Here is a 26,361-nt window from a genome sequence, read left to right on the forward strand (position 1 = left end):
GTTTCAGGCTTCTATTCTGAAAAATGAGGGAGTAATAGCAGTCTGAGTGAGTGGATCCTGCCGTGTCACAGAGCTTTTTCATGCGCGCGACCGAGAGAGTGCCTTTACGATTACAATTTGGATTTTTTTGTCTGCTTGCTGTGACTGCGTTTGAGCCTGTGGATTACTGAAGAAAAGGCACAAACAAAACAGAGGTTTTCAGATATAAAGAGATACTTTATCGAACAAAAGGAACATTTATTGAATACATGAAAGTATTTTGAGTGCAACCATATGAAGATCATCAAAGGAAAGTGATTAATTTTATTTATATTTCTGACGTGTAACTATTCTACTTGGCTGGTTACTGTTTGTAATGATTTGTCTGCTGGGCTATGTTCTCAAATAATTGTAAGGTATGCTTTCGCCGTAAAACATTTAAAAAAAATCTGAGTTCATCCTTAAACCTATGTAAAATAGTTGTATCTTTTCTGAATTTTTATAATGAGTATTTCTGTTTTTGAATTTGGAGCTCTGCAATCTCACTGGATGTTGGCCAGGTGGGACGCTCGCGTCCCACATACCCTAGAGAGTTTTTAAAATAAATTGGTGAGCCGAACTGACTTAAGATAGGGAATTTTTACCGGATTAATTGTCAGGAATTGTGAAAAACAGAGTTTGAATGTATTTGGCTAAGGTGTATGTGTCACGCCCTGACCGTAGAGATCCTTTTATTCTCTATATTTGTCTGGTCAGGGTGTGACCTGGGTGGGAAAGTCCATGCTTTCTGGTTCTTTGTTTTTGGCCGGGTATGATTCTCAATCAGGGACAGCTGTCTATCGTTGTCTCTTATTGGGAATCATACTGAGGCAGCCTTTTTTCCTTTTCTCATTTGTGGGTTGTTGTCTTTGTTAGTGGCATGTATAGCCTTACAGAGCTTCACGTTCGTTTTATTGTTTTGTTGGCGACATTTAAAATAAAAGGAATGTACGCTCACCAAGCTGCACCTTGGTCCGGTCATTTTCAAGACGGCGTTCGTGACAGTATGTAAACTTCCGACTTCAACTGTAAGTAAAAAAATCCACTAAAATGTTAAGTTAGAGAACAAACAGCTAGAAGGTGCCAGTAAGATATTCTCCTCATAAACTTTAGTGAAAATAAATGTATGCTATGGGCTTAATCAGGTCTAACCTGTGTTACAGTATTGTCAAATAAAATGGAAGAATAATGTAGTGTACTATAAGACTCTCCTTTCAGGTAAATGCTTTCAGTTTTCAGAATAGCATGCGTATGTGTGGAAAGGAGCTGGGAATACAAAGACGGAAACAACGCCTGACAAAGCTAATTAGTACTCTGTTGCCCAAGGCCAGGATTTAATCAAACCTATCACAGACATACTGAATATTGCGGTATCTTTATTTGACACTACTATTACTACTTCCTATGAAAACTGAAGTCTCCTTAGAATTTTCACTGTACCCAGAACCATTCCGCCATTTCATTTCCTGATGGAAGGAAAGGAAAAGTACAATGACTCAATTCTTCAATGGGTTGGACAATACTCTTTCCGTCACTTATATTGAAGAAGCTATTACTTAAATACTGGAAGTAAAATGATACTCCAACGTTAAGAGAATGGAAGAATCAAATACTTTATTATTTAAATTTTGGAAAAAAATCTGGCCACAGACAGAAATAACATAACACAATTTGAAGTCATATGGGGTAGAATCTTACAAGTATTAGAAACAACATTGGGTGTAGATACAGTGTGAACATGTGGGTCTGGGCAAGTGTGATGTCGTTAATTTTTGTGGAAATGTATGTAAACTTTAAGTAGTTTATTGTTTTTGTCCATGTATGTTTGATAATTGTTTTTAAAAAAGTTAAATAAAATATTACAAAAAAAAGGAATGGAAAAGTACAGTTGCGCGGTACTTGGTAAATATGCCAATGTGGATTTGATTGAATTTAGCCCTTAGTAGCTATTGATGTATACTGCTCACAAATTGCATTTGTTGCTACTGAGCTAATGATGCAACTCCTAACGACCACCCCATGTTATTAAGAAGGCAGAGATTTGATTGCTTGGTTGTGTCTCTTAGAACACAGTTAGAAAGTCTGCTCAGAGGATAATGACTTTGTTTTCTCTCTGTTGACATTAAATGCATCTCGTTTCATGTCTTCAAAGAGTTCCACACTTTATTACTAAGCATGATAAAAAGCACACAAAAAGTATTCACATGATCAATTGTTTCAATTCTTCAGAACCTGCTTCTATTGATATCCTTCATGCAGTATTCAAGAGTTATGAATTAAAAGGAAAGCTTATGTTCTCTGATGTTTGAAGTATAACCTACACTTCGAAAACAATCCATAAACTGGGATATTCAAATCAATTGACTGAAATACATGCTTCTGAGTACTCTCTCAAGTTTTAACTAGGCATCACATGTTAATACCTATGAAAACATGATTTGAGATTAAACAAACACATTAGAGCTCAAACAACCTCATAGCTAAAACTTCAATATCAAACAAATGTATTCCCAAAATGCACTGGCTCTGTATCACTTATCCATCACTATTAAACCAAACAGCAGACTAATACCTTGCATACTAAATAAAACAGCAGATGTACCTTGCACAACTTCATAGATACATTTCAATAATAATTCCCAAAATGCATGAGCATCTGTATCGCTTATTCATCACTTAACAAAACATGAGAAATCACTCATATTAAACTAAATGTACTAAAATGGCAGTCCTATTTTATTAGTATGGATTGTGTTGTCAAATACATTATTTAGGTGTGGCGTAAATATGCCTTTCTATCGTAGCACAGACGCTTGAAAAAATACCAATGTCAGTTATTCCAGTATGTTAGAGGGAGATTAGATCTGTGGAGTGTTCTAAATTATTGACATGGCATCCTATTGAGCATATGGCCAGCCAACCGTATTACCTCTAGCACCTGTCCTGAACCCTGTCCCCTGCACTCTTTCCTCTAAAGTCGTAGTCACTGTCTGCACTGGTGTGACGGCAGTACATCCCATGGTACCAAGCAGGGTTATTTATAGCCAAACAAACCTGACCTGTCTCTGTGTGGGATCACACCACAACTCAGTCAAATTTTCGATCTGCTATTACCATGAGTTTAGGGTCGGCAGTCATTAGTGAAATAGGCCGGTAGCATGCGCATGTTTTATAAACCATAGAACCTGGGGGAAATTCCAGTTGTGTACAGTGTTAATGAAATTAAACAACCATTGATAATCATCTTCATCTGATTTCATTTCATTTTAATAATCCCCTTATTAAATATCTAAATTCCCAATAGAAACGAGCTTCAGATAACATATTCCTTTTGGTAGTGTTCAACGCCATAGTACCCTCCAAGCTCATCATTAAGCTCGGGACACTGGGTCTGAATCCTATCCATGATTCAGGACTTCCTGACGGGCAACAACACCTCCACTATGCCGATCCTCAGCACAGAGTCCCCACAATAATGCGTGCTCAGCCCCCTTCTGTACTCCCTGTTCACCCAGGAAGGCCAAGATGATCATCAAGGACCTCAGCCACCCAAGCCATGGCCTGTTCACCCCGCTACCATTGAGAAGGCGAGGTCAGTACAGGTGAATCAAAGTTGGGACTGAGAGACTGAAAAACAACTTCTATCTCAAGGCCATCAGACTGTTAAATAGTGACCACTAAAACTTGATTCCACCTGTGGAAATTCAATTGATTGGACATGATTTGGTAAGGCAAACACTTGTCTATATAAGGTCCCAAAGCCCACTGAATTCAGTTATGATGCCAAACTGCAATCAGGTCAAGACACTGGTGAGGAAGTCTCTAGATTTTGCTCGCCTGAAGTAGAGTATATTGTGATAAGTTGCCTAGAATATTCAGCTATTCTTTTCGTGGCTGTTTATTTACCACCACAGACAGATGCTGGCACTAAGACCGCACTCAGTCAGCTGTATAAAGACATAAGCAAACAGGAAACCACTCACCCAGAGGCGGCGCTCCTCGTCGCCGGAGACTTTAATGTAGGGAAACTTAAATCAGTTCTACCAAATTTACATCAACATGTTAAATGTGCAACCAGAGGGAAAGAATTCTAGATCACCTGTACTCCACACATATAGATGCGTACAAAGCTCTCCCCCGCCCTCCATTTGGTACATCTGACCACAACTCTATCCTCCTAACTCCTGCTTACAAGCAAAAATGAAAGCAGGAAGCACCAGTAACTCAGTCTATAAGAAAGTGGTCTATGAAACAGATGCTAAACTACAGGACTGTTTTGCTATGGCAGACTGAACATGTTCTGGGATTCTTCCGATGGCATTGAGGAGTACATCACATCAGTCACTGGCTTTATCAATAAGTGCTTTGAGGAGTTGGTCCCCACAATGACTGTACGTACATACCCCAACCAGAAGCCATGGATTACAGGGAACATTCGCACTGAGCTAAAGGGTAGAGCTGCCGCTTTCAAGGTGTGGGACTCTAACCCGGAAGCTTACAAGAAATCCTGCTATGCCCTGCGACGAATCATCAATCAGTCAAAGCGTCAATACAGGGCTAAGATTGAATCATACCACACCGGCTCCGATGCTCGTCTTATGTGGCAGGGCTTGCAAACTATTAAAGACTACAAAGGGAAGCACAGCCGCAAGCTGCCCAGTGACACAAGCCTACCAGATGAGCTAAATCACTTCTATGCTCGCTTTGAGGCAAGCAACACTGAGGCATGCATGAGAGCATCAGCTGTTCCGGACAACTGTGTGATCAAGCTCTCCGTAGCCGACGTAAGACCTTTAAAACAGGTCAACATACACAAGGCTGCGGGGCCAGATGGATTACCAGGACATGTGCTCCGGGAATGTGCTGACCAATTGGCAGGTGTCTTCACTGACATTTTCAACATGTCCCTGATTGAGTCTGTAATACCAACATGTTTCAAGCAGACCACCATAGTCCCTGTGCCCAAGAACACAAAGGCAACCTGCCTAAATGACTACAGACCCGTAGCACTCACGTCCGTAGCCATGAAGTGCTTTGAAAGGTTGGTAATGGCTCACATAAACACCATTATCCCAGAAACCCTAGACTAACTCTAATTTGCATACCGCCCAAACAGATCCACAGATGATGCAATCTCCATTGCACTCCACACTGCCCTTTCCCACCTGGACAAAATGGACACTTATGTGAGAATGCTATTCATTGACTACAGCTCAGCGTTCAACACCATAGTACCCTCAAAGCTTACCACTAAGCTAAGGATCCTGGGACTAAACATCTCCCTCTGCAACTGGATCCTGGACTTTCTGATGGGCCGCCCCCAGGTGGTGAGGGTAGGGAGCAACACATCTGCCACGCTGATACTCAACACTGGAGCTCCCCAGGGGTGCATGCTCAGTCCCCTCCTCTACTCCCTGTTCACCCACGACTGCATGGCCAGGCATGACTCCAACACCATCATTAAGTTTGCAGACGACACAACAGTGGTAGGCCTGATCACCGACAACGATGAGACAGCCTATAGGGAGGAGGTCAGAGAGCTGGCGGGTGGTGCCAGAATAACAACCTATCCCTCAACGTAACCAAGACTAAGGAGATTATTGTGGACTACAGGAAACGGAGGACCAGGCACCCCAACCATTCTCATCGACGTGTCTGTAGTGGAGCAGGTTGAGAGCTTCAAGATCCTTGGTGTCCACATCAACAACAAACTAGAATGGTCCAAACACACCAAGACAGTAGTGAAGAGGGCACGACAAAGCCTATCCCCCCTCAGGAAACGAATAAGATTTGACATGGGTCCTGAGATCCTCAAGAGGTTCTACAGCTGCAACATCGAGAGCATCCTGACTGTTTGCATCACTGTCTGGTACGGCAATTGCTCGGCCTCTGACCGCAAGGCACTAGAGGGTAGTGCCTACGGCCCAGTACATCATTGGGGCTAAGCTGCCTGCCATCCAGGACCTCTACACCAGGCGGTGTCAGAGGAAGGCCCTAAAAATGGTCAAAGACTCCAGACACCCCAGTCATAGACTGTTCTCTCTACTACCGCATGGCAAGCAGTACCGGAGTGCCAAGTTTAGGACAAAAAGGCTTCTCAACAGTTTTTACCCCCAAGCCATAAGACTCCTAAACAGGTTATCAAATGGCTACCCGGACTATTTGCATTGTGTTCCCCACCCAACCCCTCTTTTTATGCTGCTGCTACTCTCTGTTTATCATATATGCATAGTCACTTTAACTATACATTCATGTACATACTACCTCAATTGGGCCGACCAACCAGTGCTCCCGCACATTAGCTAACCGGGCTATCTGCATCGTGTCCCACCCACCACCCCCCCTCTTTTACGCTACTGCTACTCTCTGTTAGTCATATATGCATAGTGACTTTAACCATATCTACATGTACATACTACCTCAATCAGCCTGACTAACCGGTGTCTGTATTCAACCTCGCTACTTCTATAGCCTCGCTACTGAATATAGCCTGTCTTTTTACTATTATTTTATTCCTTTACCTACCTAATACATTTTTTGCACTATTGGTTAGAGCCTGTAAGTAAGAATTTCACTGTAAGGTCTACCTACACCTGTTGTGTTCAGCGCACGTGACAAATAAAGTTTGATTTGATTTGAGCACACAGATGAGCTTCCCTGAGATGGTTTCTGACAGTTTGTGCAGAAATTCTTCAGTTGTGCAAAGCCACAGTTTCATCAGCTGTCCAGTTGGCTGGTCTCAGATGATCCCACAGGTGAAGAAGCAGAATGTGGATGTCCTGTGCTTACACATGGTCTGCGGTTGTACTGTCACATATCTAAAACAATGTTTGAGGTGACTTATGGTAGATAACATTCAATTATCTGGCTACAGCTCTGGTGGATGTTCCTGCAGTCAGCATGCCAATTGCACGCTCCCTCAACTTTTTAGAGTGGCCTTTTATTGTCCACAGCGCAAGGTGCACCTGTGTAATGATCATGCTGTTTAATCAGCTTCTTGATATGCCACACCTGTCAGGTGGATGGATTATCTTGGCAAAGGAGAAATGCTCACTAACAGGGATGAAAACACATTTGTGACCAAAAATCTGAGAGAGTAAGCTTTTTGTGTATCTGGAACATTCCTGGGATCTTTTGTTTTTGCTCATGAAACATGGGATCCAACACTTTATACGTTACGTTTATATTTTTATTCAGTGTAGAATGACTAAGAATTCCTCAAGAGATAATAGCTTGCATTTCAGAGGTTCCAGGTTCAGAAGCATGGATGAAAGTTACAGCTATGAAATCTTACTAAGAAACACAAGTGAATGTTAGGAATTGCCAAGGCTTCCTATAAAGTCTGTATTTTCTGTGAAAGTAGCATTATTATCTTGTGAAAACAAACGGGAATTCTCTCACTTCTCTCAGGTTTAAATGGTTGAGAGATAAATGTAGTCAAATGCCGCCTCTGCAATAATAACAACCTTGGTCGCCTTTGTAAGTATAAAACCTTGTTACAATACTTATTTGTGTTCTCTACCAAATTAAAAGTTTGAGGTTAAATCCAAGTTTCAGGTTTCTGTCTGGGGCTCCTGTACATTCTCCTTTGTTACTTATACCCTATTGAATTACTTCTGATCGATATCACAGATGGGTGTTTCTGGAAGTGCATGCAGGTTTTCGAAAAATATATGGTTTTCCAGTTGGCGTCATTCTCAACCAAAATAGATGTACCACTGACATTACAGCAATATCTAAACCGATCATAATCCAAAATAGTCTTTACCAGCAGAGGTTCAAAAGTTGGTTAAAACACCCATTTGCAGAAAAACATGTTTTAATGGAACTCAGCATAAGATCTATATATACACAGTAATTATGAAAGAGACACGAACAATCCTACTCTTACCTCTTCCCTGTGGTGTATAAATAGGCAGGATGTCAGAGAAGGTGGTGCGGAGAGAAATGTGATAAAAAACAACAACATCTGTGAAGCATTTCATGGCTAAACACAGCATGAAATATTAAAATGTCCTGGCACCCATGAGTCACCTTTGCTCTCACATGGCGTTCCTCAGAGCGCTGCTCTCCATTGAAGTCTCTTTGGTTCATACGATAAGAGCCCCCCGACAACTTCAGCCATGTTGTACCCACCAACTTAAGGGTCACGTTAAGGGTGAGAGGGTCACGTTTAGGACGCATATGAAGTATAGGCGAAAGTCTGCCATCAGAAAACACAGCAGTTGGGAAAGCTGATTCCTTGTGTGAGAGTTGTTTTTCTCTAGGCAGGGGCTGCGGAACTGACCTTTCAGGACCTTTCTTCCCGGTCAAACGTCCATGCAGCCTTCCAACCTTTTGTTCTCAATCAGTTTCATGGGGATATGCATTTAGATCATCTTGAGTTATACAGTGTTGATTCAAAATAACCTAAAGTGTTGTTTTGAATGATGTACAGTGAGTGAATTTTAGAGCAGATTCAGGTTAAACTGTAACATAGCCTACCTGTGTATTTTGCCTAGCAGTGTGCGCTGTTGAATTTTGGCCACATGAGAGAAATATGTGGTGTTTTTCTAACGTTATACTATGCTATTATATTCAGTTCTGTTAGTGCCTTCAGAAAGTTTTCATCCCCCTTGACTTATTCCATATTTTGTTTTGTTAAAGCCTGAATTCAAAATGGATAAACATTAGAACTGCCTGGTCTTTCAGCCTATAAGTACCCGCAAGAGAAGGTTGAGAACGTTGAGAACGTTGCCGGGCGTTCCCTTTAGCATCAGATGTATATCTACCCGCAAGGGTTGATATGTTTTGTATAATTCTACACGTCCTAGTGAAAAACAAAGGCCTAATGTTTTGTATTATTCTACACGTCCTAGTGAAAAACAAAGGCCTAATGTTTTGTATAATTCTACACGTCCTAGTGAAAAACAAAGGCCTAATGTTTTGTATTATTCTACACGTCCTAGTGAAAAACAAAGGCCTAATGTTTTGTATAATTCTACACGTCCTAGTGAAAAACAAAGGCCTAATGTTTTGTATTATTCTACACGTCCTAGTGAAAAACAAAGGCCTAATGTTTTGTATAATTCTACACGTCCTAGTGAAAAACAAAGGCCTAATGGCCTTTTGTTACTAGTATTTGCTTAGAACCCAGAGCAATGCCACCGGGTGAGTGGTCATGTGAGTGGTCATACCCACCACTGCGACCTGTACGTTATCGTTGGCTGTCGCCAAACCCACTGGCTCCAGTTCATCTACAAGAACCTGCTAGGTAAAGTCCCCCCTTATCTCAGCTCACTGGTCACCATAGCAGCACCCACCTGTAGCACGCGCTCCAGCAGGTATATCTCTCTGGTCACCCCCAAAACCAATTCTTCCTTTGGCCGCCTCTCCTTCCAGTTCTCTGCTGCCAATGACTGGAACGAACTACAAAAATCTCTGAAACTGGAAACACTTATCTCCCTCACTAGCTTTAAGCACCAGCTGTCAGAGCAGCTTACAGATTACTGCACCTGTACAAAACCCATCTATAATTTAGCCCAACCAACTACCTCTTCCCCTACTGTATTTATTTTGCTCCTTTGCACCCCATTATTTCTATCTCTACTTTGCACATTCTTCCACTGCAAATCTACCACTCCAGTGTTTTACTTGCTATATTGTATTTACTTCGCCACCATGGCATTTTTTGCCTTTACCTCCCTTATCTCACCTCATTTGCTCACATTGTATATAGACTTATTTTTCTACTGTATTATTGACTGTATGTTTGTTTTACTCCATGTAAATCTGTGTTGTTGTATGTGTTGAACTGCTTTGCTTTATCTTGGCCAGGTCACAATTGTAAATGAGAACTTGTTCTCAACTTGCCTACCTGGTTAAATAAAGGTGAAATAAATAAATGAAAATGTGCTAAACGCATGGACAGCACAGATATTCTTGGAAAAGTGACATTTGGAAATAAAGTGCCACCTCTTGAATGTTGAGTTATTAGACAAAGGTAACTTCCACAGAAGCTGCAGAATATGCTGCTTCTGATACTATACAGAAACATTTGACCTGCATGTGACTCTGAAGGAGGATTTGATAAAGTGATGCTCCTTTCCCTGCATCTGTCAATTACAACTTTGGTATAGGTGTATAGGTATAGGTTTAGGTGTAGTTTGTAGTTTAGGTGTAGTTTGTAGTTTAGGTGTAGTTTGTAGTTTAGGTGTAGTTTGTAGTTTAGGTGTAGTTTGTTTCCCACTCATCAACTTGGATAGAATCAAGTTTAGGTTTTGTATTATTCTAAAGGCTTACTGCAACATATTCATTTCCCTTACAATAAATATGATTAGTAAAAGAGTTAGTAAATAAAACAGTGCCGTAACAGATTATTTTACGTGAAACATAAAAGAGAATGGTATCAACCCACAAGGCGCACAATGAAATGATTAACATGAGCACTAACACTGATAAATATAGGCATAACAAAAACTCATCATTACACTATTGTTGTTATAAATTATATCAACCTCTTTATCATTCAGTTAGGCCCAATTTAAATTGCAAGTAATTTGCACAATTATCACCCATTCATCCATTTGTCATTCATTCAGTGGGCTGGCATCGTTTGCTTCCCTTTGCTCATCAACTCGGATAGAGTCAAGGATATGTTTTGCATTATTCTAAAGGCCTATTGCAACACATAGCATATTTTAGTTTCCCTTACAATACATTCAACTAGTAGATAGAGTTATAGAAATTAAAACGGTCCCATAACAGCTTCTTTTTCCAAAGTAAAACTTAAAAGAGAATGATGTCAACACACATGGAGCACGGACAAATTATTTGCTATAAACATGAGTGTCAACACTGATATATAGGCATAACACAAACTCATCAATATTGTCTTCCTAAATGAAATCAACTTCTTCACCCTCCTTATCATTGTTAGGCCTAATTTAAATTCAATTGTTAAGTAACGTACATGATTATCACCCATTCATCCATTTGTCATTTATTCAGTGAGGAGAGAGAGAGATGCATTAGCACCTGGCTAAGTACCAATGTCCCACATCGCGTCATTTTGGCGGGTTAAGTTTGGAATAGGTGTGGGGAAAAAAAGAGGAAAAATGCTCTAAATACTTTTCTGATTGTGATTTCAAAAATCTGACAAACGAGCAATGTAAAATACAAACATTTAGGAAAAGTCAGGGAAGGAGTAGGACGTAGCTTTTGGTCTATTTTTTTAAAAGTACAAAATCAAACATCAGTAGATGTTTGTGGTTCTGATGTTATTGATTTTTTGTCTCGCCCATCTACAGACAATACCCCATAATGTCAAAGTGAAAAACATGTTTTTAGACATTTTTGCAAATGTATTAAAAATGAAACACAGAAATATCTCATTTACATAAGTATTCACACCCCTGAGTCAATACTTTGTAGAAGCACCTTTGGCAGAGTCTTTCTGGGTAAGTCTGGGTAAGAGATTGCTTTCCACACCTGGAATGTTCAACATTCGCCCATTATTATTTTCAAAATTCTTCAAGCTCTGTTAAGTTTGTTGTTGATCATTGCTAGACAACAATTTGCAGGTCTTGCCATAGATTTTCAAGTATATTTAAGTCAAACTCGGCCACTCAGGAACGTTCACTGTATTCTTGGTAAGCTCCAGTTTGTATTTGGCCTTGTGATTTTGGTTATTATCCTGCTGAAATGTGAATTAATCTCCCAGTGTCTGGTGGAAAGCAGAGTGAACCAGGTTTCCCTCTAAGATTGCCTGTGCTTTGCTCCATTCTGCTTATTTTTTTATACTGAAAAACAATTACAAGCATACCCCATAACATGATGCAGCCACCACCATACTTGAAAATATGGAGGGGGTACTCAGTAATGTGTTGTATTTGATTTTCCCCAAACATAACATTTTGTATTCAGGACAAACAGTTCATAGATTTTTTTTTTTTTTTTGCAGTATTACCTTGTTGCAAACAGGATGCATGTTTTGGAATATGTTTTATTCTGTACAGGCTTCCTTCTGTTCTGTAATTTAGGTTACTAATGTGGAGTAACTACAATGTTGATGATCCATCCTCTGTTTTCTCACATCACAGTTATTGTTGTAATTGTTTTAAAGTCACCATTCCGTCCCTGAGCGGTTTCCTTCCTCTCCGGCAACTGAGTTAGGAAGGACACTATGGTGTTATCACTATGGAGCATCCCTCTCTCTCATTTGGCTTGTAATGTGAAGCAACGTCAAGTTAGCAATACATTTGCCTTTATAAAGATACATTGTTGGTAGTTATTTTACTCACGTATAGACATCTGATTACACGGCAAACACCTTTATCTTTGTATTGACTGGGTGTATTGATACACCATCCAAAGTGTAATTAATGAATTCACCATGCTCAAAGGGATATTCAATGCCTGTGTTTTATTTTACCCATCTACCAATAGGCGTCCTGCTTTGCGAGGCATTGGAAATTCTCTCTGGTCATGCGCAGTAAGTGATCCGGACATGTGCAGAAGGTTTGGGGACCTTCAGCGCTCAGATAAAAAGGTCAGAGAAAAGGTCGGATCCACAGCCACTCCGTTCTCTTTATCTTAAAACAAGCACCTTTACAATCTGATAGTGAAGTGTGAAAATATAATAAGGTAGCATTTAAATCTGTAAATTAAGCTTCAATAACAAACAATAATAATATATTAATGATATATTATGAAGAGTAATCATACGGTGTAGCTGACATTCTCATCAATGATCTGTTAATTACAGTTGGAAAAAACTATTTAAGTACACTAATTTGTTCTGGGTTCACAGACTGAACAATTGTTTTAATCTGCATGCCACTGCTAATTAGAGAACATCTAATATTTAAAAAAACAAACATGCACTGGCTATTATTTTTTAAATGTTTCCTGTAATTAGTGTCAAGGCTAAATTCAAAAGGTTAATGAATAACAGATAATACATTGTTTTCTTAGCAAAATGCTGCATTTCCAAACAGGACAATAAACAATTCTTGGTGACTCTTGAGCAAGAAATAGCTATTGCCGAATTATGTCTAGTCCAGCAGTTATCAGTTTTATGATTGCATACTATTGTCTGTTGTAGCGTTGGTCCCTTTCTAAATGCAAGATCCTCTCATCGTTAGTTCATCTTGTTCAGTTTTAATTCAATGTTAAATGAGTGTGTACATGTTCTGTACCCCAAAACCCGACAAAGGGCAGTGGTGCTAATGGTTTTTGGAAACTGAGCGTGAGGGAAATTGATTTCACTGTAAATTATAACAAAAGTCCAGGTATTGACAGATGATTTAGCAAGTCCTTGCTCTGAAACTGGGGCACGGTTATCCAACTGGCTGTGCCCGCAAATCAATATCTATCAACGATCTGAAATGAAACCTAGATTAAATCCCAATTAATCTAAGGGAGTCACGTTTGGTGAGTTCCAGTTAATTACATCATCCTGGCAAAGGTTTTTCTTCACTTTACCCATCATACCTCCCCACCGGTTAAGTCAAAATGATCACAGCCACGAGTTTCAAATATTGCATCTGTAAATTCACCACTAAAGTCAGATTACCATGCAAAGACAGTGATATCAATCAGCCCTGTAAGTCTAGATGACAACTTGACTAAACTCTAATCACAAACCCCAAGAGAACTATGGAAAATGGGCTGAATCTGACTGAAGAAAAAGTGCAGTACCTTGAACAATGAGATGCACTTTGGACGATTTGGGTTTGTTGCTCATGAGGATGGAGCACACGTAGGGCCCCTCGTCGTGTACATTCACGTTCTGGATCTTTATGCTGTACTCTGTCACAGGTGTGTTGTCCATTCGGACAACGCGAGGGTCCAGAGACCACTTGTCAGTGCCCGCATAAAGAATGGTGGTGCGATTGAGCCAAGCCACCCGCGATACCTTGCTGTCCACAGTACATCTGTGAGATAAAGAGAGAAACAGAGAGAGAAGAGGATGAGTGTTAAGCATTCCAGCATATTTTTACAGTGTTCTATGGTGTCCATTCTATTCTAAAGCACAATTGAGTGATATTCATTGACTGATATGTCTGACTGATAATATTGTGTGAGGATATGGCTTTTGTATGACTTTTTTGATAAAGTTAGACCTTGTGCACTATTATACAATATAATGTTCTTCAACACTGTTGCTGGGGCCCCACATGATGTGCATGCTTTTGTTTCAGACCAATACTCTGCCCTTGAGTATTTGAATCAAGGCACCAGGACCTTGATAAAAGAACTGACCACATAGAGAGGATAGCTCTCAATGAGGCAATACATCCACAATAGACTTTGGAACAAGGACTGTGTAATTACACAATCACTTACTGAAGGTTATTCCACCTGTGTAACTACTGATGCTATTACACATTTTCTTGTTCCACTGTGTAACTAATGTTTTGTAATTACACGTTTGAAAGTCACCTGTGAATTACCATGTTAATAAATCAAACCAAAATATGACCTTGTTACATGTAACTAATGTACAAGGTGCCACTACCATTGAATGCACATGTACTAACAGGGTTGATAAATAGACTAGGACCTGGTGAAAACAATTGTAACCAGGCACATCCTATCATTAACAACCAGTCATTTTAAATTAGTTTATTTCTATGTTATGGTCTGGTTCAAAGGCTATACAGAATCAAGTGTAATGTAAGAACGATATAGTTACATAGGATATACTTAATTATCATGTACAGTACCAGTCAAAAGTTTGAACACACCTACTCATTCAAGCGTTTTTCTTTATTTGTACAATTATCTATATTGTAGAATAATAGTGAACACATCAAAATTATGATATAAGACATATGGAATCATGTACTAACCAAAAAAGTGTTAAACAAATCAAAAATATATTTTATATTTGAGATTCTTCAAATTAGCCACCTTTTGCCTTGACAGCTTTGCACACTCTTGGCATTCTCTTAACCAGCTTCACCTGGAATGTTTTTCCAACAGTCTTGGAGTTCACACAAATGCTGAGCACTTGTTGGCTACTTTTTCTTCACTCTGCGGTCCAACTCATCCCAAACCATCTCAATTGGGTTGAGTTCAGGTGATTGTGGAGGCCAGGTCATCTGATGCAGCACTCCACTGTTAGTCCAGACAAGGCCTGGACTAACAATTGAGTAAAACAAGATTATGTTTTGGGATCTGATGGGGTACAGCAGTTGAACTAAGCTCATGCGGTATTCATAAGTAACATTCTTCAAGAATCAATGAGTATGTATAATTTAGAAATGGATATACCAGTTGCAGATTGTCATTTTCAGTGAGTTATATTTTAACTATACTTGCACATGTGTCCATTGATTGGTGTTAAATGTTTGCTCATAAATTCATTTTATTCACACTTAACACCAAATTACATACATGAGGCTTAATTAGAAGTGATTCATGCATTCTATGTAAATAAAACATATGCTTAGCATTTTACAAACAAATTCTGTCGCAATTACCATGGTACATTGCCTTAAATGTCAGTACCTGTGCAAAATTCCTATTTACACTGGGAACCTAAGCCAAGTCCGATTTGTATCTCCTTGGTATTCTTCGGTTGCCAGGCCCTGTGGAAAAGCCCAGTCGAAACATGTATTTGAAAAAGAGAGAAGCCTAACAAACAAACAACGTGATTTAAATTCAGGACAGATTATTGGACCATAACCTCTGTGCCTAACCTTCAATGAACTTCAGTGGAGGAATATCATAACGCTCATAATTCCATTTCCACTTCCACTGCATACTAAACATGGACAGAGGAGAGCAAGAAAGGGAAGGATGGGAATACAGCTACAGTGGTGTATCTGACAGTATTTGCAGACAGATATCAAACCTATTGGGGAACTGTACTTCTGTACAAACTTGCAATGCAAATCCAAGGCTAAAGGTTAATGTATGTGATTGAAGTGTTACCTAAGGAAAAGCAAAATAACAATATTCACCAGTATAACAAAAGTTATATCTTTTGACAAAAGGCCAACAACCTTTGTTCTGTCCAGAAATACAGCCTTATAGGATTGTTTTTTAGTGCAGTGACTCTTCGTTCATTTTGCAATCTCTCATCATATCATATTTGTTCTGAAAAATTGGTTATGCATTTATTTATCTGACAGGATACATAACTGACTATGGATTCCCATTATGATCTGTAGATTGTAGAGCATCAGCAATTCCCACAAGATTCATTAGTCAACTGCCACTCTGTTGGCATGCAGTTACTAAGTCGTCTTTGTTGTAATCAATCTTCTAGTTTCTTTCATGAAGTTAAATAAGTTCGACTAGATGGGCAGAGACAACAGTACCATCCTCCCGTTTCTCTTAGACTAGTTACTACTACCCTTTGTCACGCCTTGGTCATTGTATTTTGTGCTTTTGTTATATGTTTGGGTTGGCCAGGGTGTGACATGGGTTTATATGTTGTTTTCGTATTGGGGTTTGTAGTATTTGGGATCGCGGCTGATTAGGGGTGTTGTTAGGCTTGGCTGCCTGAGGCGATTCTCAATCAGAGTCAGGTGCTTGTCGTTGTCTCTGATTGGGAACCGTATTTAGGGAGCCATAGTTTCGCTTTGTATTTTGTGGGTGTTTGTTCCTGTCTCTGTGTTGTAGTCATCAGATAGGCTGTAATTGGTTTCGTTTCGTTCTGTTGTTTTTGTATTTAGTATCAGTTATTTCATGTACCGCGTTTTCTTTCATTAAAGTCATGAGTAACCAACACGCTGCATTTCGGTCCGACTCTCTTTCTTCAACAGACGAACGCCGTTACACCCTTGCTGTAAAAGTTTGTTCCATGTTGCAGTTTAACTGGCAGTAAGTGTTTATTGAGTTGAATATGAACAGAGCAGAGATCTCCAACATTGGTCCTGGTGAGCTACTGACTATACAGGCCTTCAGTCAGAACCACGATTAGTTTAATCAGAATACAACATTTCCTCTTCTTGTTATTGAAATACTAATGTATAGCCACTCAAGTCGTTCAATTTTTTGACTGAGAGACTTCACATTTATTGTTAATCTAAATAACATCACAATTCATTTTCAAATCAGCTACATCACTACGTGTTTGTTTGAACAACATTGATTGTTTTGTCTAATTAGGCCTAATTTGTTATGCAGCAACAGTGACTGCGTTTTAGATAATTGATGTTAAACAGCTATGTAACACGTTATAACATTTGTCATAAGCCGTCATCAGTAGGTTTCAATAGTTATCAGTCATGTTATGACATGTTATAAAACCGGTTATAATGACTATTAAAAATTACTGTTCACCCTGTTGTCATATGCTCCAATGTCAACTGTTAAACAACCTCTTGGAACTACCCATCCTGGATCCGGGAGAATTGTCATCAACTGACACTAATTAGCATAACGCAGCGGACAAAAAATATTACTAGAAAATATTCATATTCATGAAATCACAAGTGAAATATAGTGAAACACAGCTTAGCCTTTTGTTAGTCACCCTGTCATCTCAGATTTTGAAATTATGCTTTACAGCCAAAGCAAGACAAGCATTTGTGTAAGTTTATCGATAGCCTAGCATAGCATTATGTCCAGCTAGCAGCAGGAAGCTTGGTCACGAAAATCAGAAAAACAATCAAATTAACCGTTTACCTTTGATGATGTTCGGATGTTTTCACTAACGAGACTCCCAGTTAGACAGCAAATGTTCATTTTGTTCCATAAAGATTATTTTTATAACCGAAATACCTCCGTTTGTTCTTCACGTTTGGTTGAGAAATCTACCGGAAACTGCAAATATCTATTCGATAATATATCAACCGGGTCAGTTGGCTTCTTAGTAGGAGCGAGAGATACAAGGGCCTATTTGTCTATTACGCACAAATCACTCTGAGAGCCACCAGCTGACCACTGACGCAATGTTGTCGCACACGCAAATCTTTCAAAAGAAAATCCTGAAACTATGTCTTGTGACACTAGAGACATTAGGGAAGCCATAGAAAAAGGAATCTGGTTGATATCCCTTTCACTGCTCAATAGTGACGCATAGGAACGCAGAGGTTTCTAAATAAGAGTCACTTCCTGATTGGATTTTTCTCAGGCTTTCGCCTGCAATATCAGTTCTGTTATACTCACAGACAATATTTTTACAGTTTTGGAAACTAGAGTGTCAATTATATGCATATTCTATTATCTGGTGCTGAAAAATAGCCCGTTTACTTTGGGAACGTTATTTTTCCAAAAATGAAAATATTGCCCCCTAGTTTCAAGAGTTAATAACAACTGCTATCATATAGCCTCTATGACAACTTATGTCACATGTTAGTACATGCAGTCTACATACAGTCTACATACAGATGTTATAACAGGGTGTTATGTAGTTTACTAACCGCTGTGTCACATTAATACATTGAATGAAATAATGGGTGTCATAACCATGTCATATGCCCTCATAGAGTGTGTATTGACACCTTAAGTAAAGTTACATTAATGAATGTGTTTATACCACAGGATGATTTGTGAGAATCACATAACTTTACCATTCAAATGATCTTTTTTTTAAGGACACATTATAATACCAGCAACTTGACGAGAAAACACAGTAACACTATTTTAAGGTACACATATTAGCCACTACTTAGTAGTGTGTATATAAGTAGCTAATATGGTATTTATTCTGTTATTAGTCTTGTATTAGGCCTCAATTAACTATTTTCTTATAAAAACATTATACTGTAAGTCATATTACTGGTCAATCATTAATAACTTAATTATTAGCCACATACAATACGTATTCATTGTTAATTCATTCAAGTTACACAAGAAACAGACTCTTAGGAAGCTGTCTCAATATGGGACTAATAAGGACATAGTACCTTAAAATGTGTTCCTTATTCTGAAGGGTGACCAAATTTTGACTTGCATAAAACATGTCCAGCAATGAGGTCATTGGACAGAAAGGGGCACACCTTCCCACATATTTTTCATACAGCCAACATTCAAGTCAAAGTTTGATGTAAACATGACTAAACTTCCTTAAACCTCCATATACTGTATATGAATGCTGACTGTATGGCGTGAAATGTAAAGGGGCACACCTCCCCACACTCAGGAGCAAAAACATATAATGCTTGCATGAAACTGAAAATGTTTGTCGTTTTATGAAATATAAATGTTTTCATATATATGCCATATAGCCAACAATCAAGTACACATTTGACATTAACAATTAGAATCTAAACTTCCATAGTGTGTCTTCAAATCAGAATAACCATAATATTATTAATAATCATGGCAAGTATATCTATGGACGTTTCATGGCTAATTGTTGACTTCAGCTTGGCAGTGTCGTGTTTCGGAGGACGCATGGCTCTCAACCTTCTCTTCTCCCGAGTCTGTAGGGGAGTTGTAGCGATGAGACAAGACTGTAACTGTAACTACTAAAAATAATAACCATAATAATAATGCTGTTTCTGTAGACTTCCAGTCATTGCTCTAATGCTAGTTATTAATGCTGACATCCTTCATATTGGACACCAGGGGTTGGAAGCGGTTCAGGGAACAGAACCAAAAGCCGAAAAAGAACACGAAACCTGGAACGAAAGTGATCCATACTGGAAAACAGAACCATTATTTTAAAAGCATGGGAACTGGTTAATAACGTTATTTTACAAAATAATGCAACAAAGCGCTCATGTAAAGCCCTCACTCTGTCACTCAGAAACGTATTCCAGTGTCTGCCTGCAAGCTGAAAATCTTTGCCAGTGCAAACCTTTTCTGGTTCTGGTTACTTTTTCTGGTTGGAACAGGTTCAGGACTTTATTTTGCTGGTCAGAACAGTGGAATGGAACAAAACAAAAGTGTGGTTGCGTTCAGAATGAAACCATTGGGAAATAATTTCACTTTCCAACCTCTGCTGGACACAGAGACATACAAATGATATCATCTGACTCTGGGGGAGTAAATAAAGGGCTTCTTTGCCAAAATCTCCAACTATCCCTTTAAAGAGTGCATTGTCAACATTGTGCGATCAGATTGAATCCCAAACTCGAATGTGTTGGCTATATGACATGTAAATGAATCCATTTCTTATCTAATGAAACTACACAAATCCTCAGTTCCAGGCAAACAATATATGCTGTTGCTCACACCAATCTCGACAAACCATTTATGTATGGACCTCGCTTTGTGCATGAGGGTATTATCATGCTGAAACAGGAAAGCGCAGAAACAGAAAAGTTACTGAAGGCACTGGATCGTCTAGAATGTCATTGTATGCTGTAGCATCAAGATTTCCCTTCACTGGAACTAAGAACTATTATTCCTCTTCCACTAAACTTTACAGTTGGCACTATGGTAGCAATCTTCTGCTATCCGCCAATCCCAGATTTGTACGTCAGACTGCCAGATGGTGAAAGGTGATTCATCACACCAGAGAACGAATTTCCACTACTCCTGAGTTCAATGGCGGCGAGCTTTACATTCCATGAAGCTCCTGACGAACAGTTCTTGTGCTGATTTTGCTTCAAGAGGTAGTTTTAAACTCGGTAGTGAGTGTTGCAACCGAGGACAATCTTTAAGCACTACCTGCTTCAGCACTCGGCGGTCCCGTTCTGTCAGCTTGTGTGGCCTACCACTTCACGGCTGTGCCGTTTTTGCTCCTAGATGTTTCCACTTCGCAATGAAAGCACGTACAGTTGACCGGGACAGCTCTAGCAGGGCAGACATTTCACAAAATGACTTGTTGGAAAGGTGGCATTGTATTACGGTGCCACGTTGAAAGTCAATGAGCTCTACAGTAAGGGCATTCTAGTGCCAATGTTTATCTATGGAAATTGTGTGGCTGTGTGCTCGATTTTATACATCTGTCAGCAATGGGTATGGCTGAAATAGCCGAATCCAGTCATTTGAAGGGGTGTCCTCATACTTTGTATATACAGTCGTGGCCAAAAGTTTTGAGAATGACACAAATATTAATTTCCAAAAAGTTTGTTGCTTCAGTGTCTTTAGATATTTTTGTCAGATGTTACTATGGAATACGGAAGTATAATTACAAGCATTTCATAAGTGTCAAAGGCTTTTATTGACAATTACATGAAGTTGATGCAAAGAGTCAATATTTGCAGTGTTGATCCTTCTTTTTGCAAGACCTCTGCAATCTGGTTGAAAAACGAGTTTTCATGACTCCAACCTAAGTGTATGTAAACTTCTGACTTCAACTGTATAATGTAACTAGCGCTAGCACACTGCTAGGTAGGTAGCTAGCACTAGCAGTTGCCAGCTAGATAGCTAGCTAGCCATCAGTGGGCCAACAAAATGTTGCATTCGCAACATCAACTACCTCATTTTATCTACCTCATTTTATCACAATTGATTTAATAATATAGCTGTCATTGTTACTGAAGTCTGCACATCTTTTTTTCACAGCTGTCACAAATCCTGTTGTGCCCCAGCAACGTTGATTTTGTTGTCCATTTTGTTTCAAAATTTGCCCATGTTTCTTGGAGATCATTTGAATAGTAAAGTTTTGTGATACTCTCAACGCATCCTCGTGTGGTATCAGCACATTCATAACTGCTTTATAACACCTCAAGTCACTTTACTTAAGGTGGCTGTGCAAACTATATTAGGGCATATGACATGGTTATGACGCCCATCATTCCATTCTATGTAATAGTGTGACATAAAGGTAAAATAAAGGTAAATTACAAAACACCATGTTACAACATCTAGTATGTAGACTCCTATGCAGCATGTAATAACATATGACATAAGTTATCATGTAGACTGTGCAATAGTAGTTGTTATTAACAGTTTACAGAGCATATGACAACAGGATGAAAAGTAATTTTTAACACCCAATATAACCGGTTTTATAACATCTCATGCCGTGACTTAGAATGATTTTAAACTACTTACAATATATCATGACAAATGTTATGTGTTATATAGATGTTATAAAGGCTTTATGAATGCATGCATACCTACATTAATAAAGTGTAAATAGTTTATAAAATAGTTTGACAACCCTGTTTGTAAGCTTTTAAAATGGCATCATACTCAACTGTTAATCTTTTCCAATGATGAACACTTGGATGTCTCATGGTGTGGTTGGGTATGCAAAATGGGTCAACCTTGAGCACCTCTATCTTCTGAATGTTGTGGCATTCAGGTCATTTTCTGACCACTTCTACCATGGTCAAATATGTATGGAAAGTTTTGTTCAAATCAAAAGGGGTGCGGTCAAAAAAGTGATTGAATTCAAATGGAATGACACAAAAATATGTTTCCTCCTTTTATAGCTCCTTTTTAGCTCACACCCACTCGTTTCCAAAAAACTGTCATTTTGGGATTGTTTTCGACTGCTGCAGTGAAGACAGTCATGTCTGTAAGCCATCCAGTGTTGCTGCCTCGCCATCCTTCCCTAATGATTATAGTATGAGCTCTTACACCATAAATCCATTTAACTGGAGCGGACATCCAGCAGGTTTTTTCCTGGGCCTATCAATTCTGTCCGCCATCAAAAATATGGTGGTGCACTCGAGCATACCTTCATGTGTGCCTCGATGATAAGTGTTACTTATGATGTGGCCTCAATTCTTCATTTAGGAATCTGGGCTGAGACATATACAGAGTTTACCCACCACCATAGAAGCCCAACCGGACAAACACTGTTGATTAAGCGGCCCACAAAATCATCCGTTTTGGAAGGTCATTGAAAGGCGATAAATACCAGGGAATAACGAGTTGATCAAATGTTGGGGAGTGATGTCTGTGCTTCAAGGGTGTTTGCAGGGACCAGACGGACGGTTTTCCGCAACGAGCAACATGCTCATTATTGACTGTTACTGTGTGGACTGGGCTTTTGCCTTGGCCTCTAATGGTGAGGCCACATTGACATCATACACCCTGGGCTAACGAAGTGTCAGACACTCGAGTGGAGGGACATTCAATAGAAGAAGTACTAGAATTCCACTCAAGTTTCCTTATTACCATTTAACAGACAGATGCCTTATTTACAGTATATAAACATCACCCTTAATTCTTCCCTTCATCTAATAATCATAAAGGTTATATTAGACAACATACAGTATTTAGTTTGATTAATAGGTTATGCATTAAACAGCAAAACCCAGTAAGTTATGCAGGAGAGAACATTTCACTTCAACTGAGCAATGCACCATGGGATTCCCATCATGGTTTAGTGCGTTGAATGAAATATAATAACATATTCATCTACTTTGTTCCTCTTTGGGAGAACTGCATGGAGAGAAATATTTAGAAATATTGAGAATTAACATTCTGTGAACCAGGATATTTCAATGTACAGTTTTTTGGCATGCCAACTCATTGATTCAACATAATTAAATAGCCTAAATGGTCACCCTTAAGCATTAGCCAATTCAGTATGTGGTATTGAGTTGCCAGCTACAATAGTAGAAGCAATTGTTTTAAAAAAGTACATCATACTTCGCATTTACAAGCAAATACTATTCAAATTGGTTGTGTGCTGCAATCACCTAAATCTTTAGATGACCTAAATAGAACCCCAATGGCAATAGAACTCTAAAAACAACGCTGAAGTGTAAATATACCTGTCAAACTGGCCATTTACATTTCATTATGTTACATGGTTTTAGTATCTGATGGAGTCATATTATTCTTCAATGTAGTTTACTCTGGAATTGCACACTGTAATTCTATTTGACTCTCACTCCAACACTATCATTCTATCCGGATTGAAACGCAGACTAGTAGTGACAGCGGCATCAATTTGTGTTCATTTGCTTTCTAATAGACAGTATAAACCTATTTTCTCAAAATGTTCAGACCGATTTCTATGTCCTCACATTTTCATTTCCCTTGTGTCACTTTTTTATCAGGTTGCGGAGTGCCATGCAGTTTAAACTTTCCAAACTGATTGACTCCAGCATGCTTCAGTGGGTTAATAGCACTACTGGGAAATCTAAATTGTTGAACATTATTAATGGCCAAATGCAGATCCAATTTGGAGACATCTTGAATAGATAGAACATAAAATACAGAATCAACCTGGCACAGCAGCAGCATAACATGTAAGGTGCAAGCAAACATATTAGGTTGATAAAAACGGAAAATGCCTTGTACTGTACATGGTGTTAGTAGTATAACTATTTTTTTATGAGATATTGATTCACAGCAACAACTTATGTGAAACCCAATGTAAAAAAACAACAACACCAGTATCATCATAATGATATGTATCTGAAGGACATGGATACTGACAGCTGGAAATATGGTAACATTAGAACCAGGATGTATTAGAAAGATCTCCATTGGCTACAAGAAAAAAAAAGACAGTCAGACAAATAACATCATCCATAGCCTCAGATCCTCTTTCACTATACAGCCTTGTACAGAAATTGTTTTCACTCCAGTACAATGACTGTCCCTTAAATTATTAATCATGTCATAACCAGAACACAACTTTGGAGAAAACTTTAAGCATAAAATGTTGTATACTAGTAGCTATCTTATTATTTATCTGTGGACTACAGCTCTAAGATATGGATAGGTCACCAAATCGCAGCAGAGGACATTTAGTGATTGCAGATCATTGTCAGTAGCCCGGGCTGCTCCCAGGGCCCCAGCCAAGAGATAAATGATAGCCCGGCTCTAGTTGCTAGGTGGATTGATGACCATCATTACATTGGCTACAATGTACGGTAGCAACTTTGTTGGGCGCCCTCAGATAGGAGATACATATAAATGATCTCGCCACTACCTGTTACTAGCTGTCAAATCCTTGCTTCCTCCATTCTTGATACCTCGTCTCCTCTCAAAAGGCATTGGAGGAAAGGATCCAAGGTCACTCCCTGGGACCTCCTCTTGCAATAAGCTTTGCGAGGAATAGAGGAAACAAGGACAGAAGAAGGATTTCACGGCTACATGAGGGAAAGCTTTTGAGCCCCAAAGGATCATGGGACGGGATGACAACATAGTTACAAAAAGTAATGAGAAAGCACAATCAGGTTAAATTAAAGAGGAGTTCACTAACGAGAGCCTTCAATTCTGTTGTAAACTAAGAATGTAAATGAATGATCTAATGTCCCGAGCTACTAATTAGCAGCCCTGACATTGTGAGCTTGATTTGGGCATTAGTTTGAACTGTAATTATTCAACGTACCTGGGATCCTCTCTGAACTCCCTGTGTTTGGCTTGTCTGAATTGTCGATTTTGGTGGTCAAGTGTATATGTTGTGTCATTGTCGACACTATGTGCATTATTAGACTAACAAGAGTGGGATACTATGTTTAGGCACAGTGCCATAAGCTAAATGAAAGTATTCCAGTTCAGAGTGCTTGACACACGCACACATCCACATTACACACATGCACACACACACACATACAAACACATGGTAGCCTGGCAGTTAGTGTTGGGCCAGTAATCAAAAGGTCGCTCGTCGAATCCGCGTGGTGAAAAATCTGTTGATGCACCCTTGAGCAAGACATCCAGGGTTACTGTTGATAATGGCAGACTCTGACTCTCACCCCACTCTCTGAGCGTGACTCTAGGTGAGTTGTGATATGCAGAAGGAACATTTTTTTTTTCTCCAAAATTTGACCAATTTAAGCACTCTCACACAATAAAGCAAAAGGTGTATGTTGTCGTACCAGAGAGCCTATCTTGTCATGACACTGCTGCACTGAGTATGTCTCTTGTGGATCAGCAATGAAAGATCTTCTGCCAGGTCTCACCTCACTCCTGCCATTAGTTTCAACACACACCGTGTCCCTATCTGCCTTTTCATAGTGTTTTGCCACGTGTGAAGTTAGTAATCAACTGCACACAACAATCTGCATTTGTTATTTAGAGAACAATCACTTCGTATGTTGAATTGATTAGTCTGCGTTCATCTGAGTTGAACGTGACTGGTATTCCACTCAAATCTATTCTGTATTGTGGGGACTATCACAACAAAACTATAGTTTTGTGATTCAGAGGGTCACTGAGATTGCAGAATGATACTGAAAGCTGATCAATTATTTATTCACTATAACTATAATAAAAGCCTTTCAAGAAAAACTCAAATTTCAAGAAAACTCAAAACCTGGAATTAATGCACATACAGCAAAGCTATTTTTCAGTGTTCAACCATCTCAGGTCTCAGATGCAATGTTTCTGTTGCTTTACATACCACTAAGAAATCAGAGCTTTGTTCTTGCCAAATACAAACTAAAATAGTTTCTGGTTAATCCTTATGTCCATTCTAACATACCATCTTAGTGGTTGAGAATGTATACTATATATACAAAAGTATGTGGACACCCTTTAAAATTAGTGGATTCGGCTATATCAACCACACCCGTTGCTGACAGGTGTATAAAATCA

General features: G+C 39.1%; 1 protein-coding gene across 2 annotated transcripts in view; it reads right to left on the reverse strand.

Annotated features, from left to right (window-relative positions):
- Positions 1-26,361, reverse strand: part of LOC118391032 (opioid-binding protein/cell adhesion molecule-like) — a 403,605-nt gene that overhangs the window by 112,535 nt on the left and 264,709 nt on the right. For both annotated transcript variants that reach the window (XM_035781967.2, XM_035781966.2), the window contains one exon: positions 13,699-13,934. In XM_035781967.2, coding sequence (XP_035637860.1) covers positions 13,699-13,934 — 236 coding nt within the window. The remainder of the gene's footprint in view (positions 1-13,698; positions 13,935-26,361) is intronic.

Source organism: Oncorhynchus keta, chromosome 12 (assembly GCF_023373465.1).
Source record: "Oncorhynchus keta strain PuntledgeMale-10-30-2019 chromosome 12, Oket_V2, whole genome shotgun sequence".
NCBI lineage: Eukaryota > Metazoa > Chordata > Actinopteri > Salmoniformes > Salmonidae > Oncorhynchus > Oncorhynchus keta.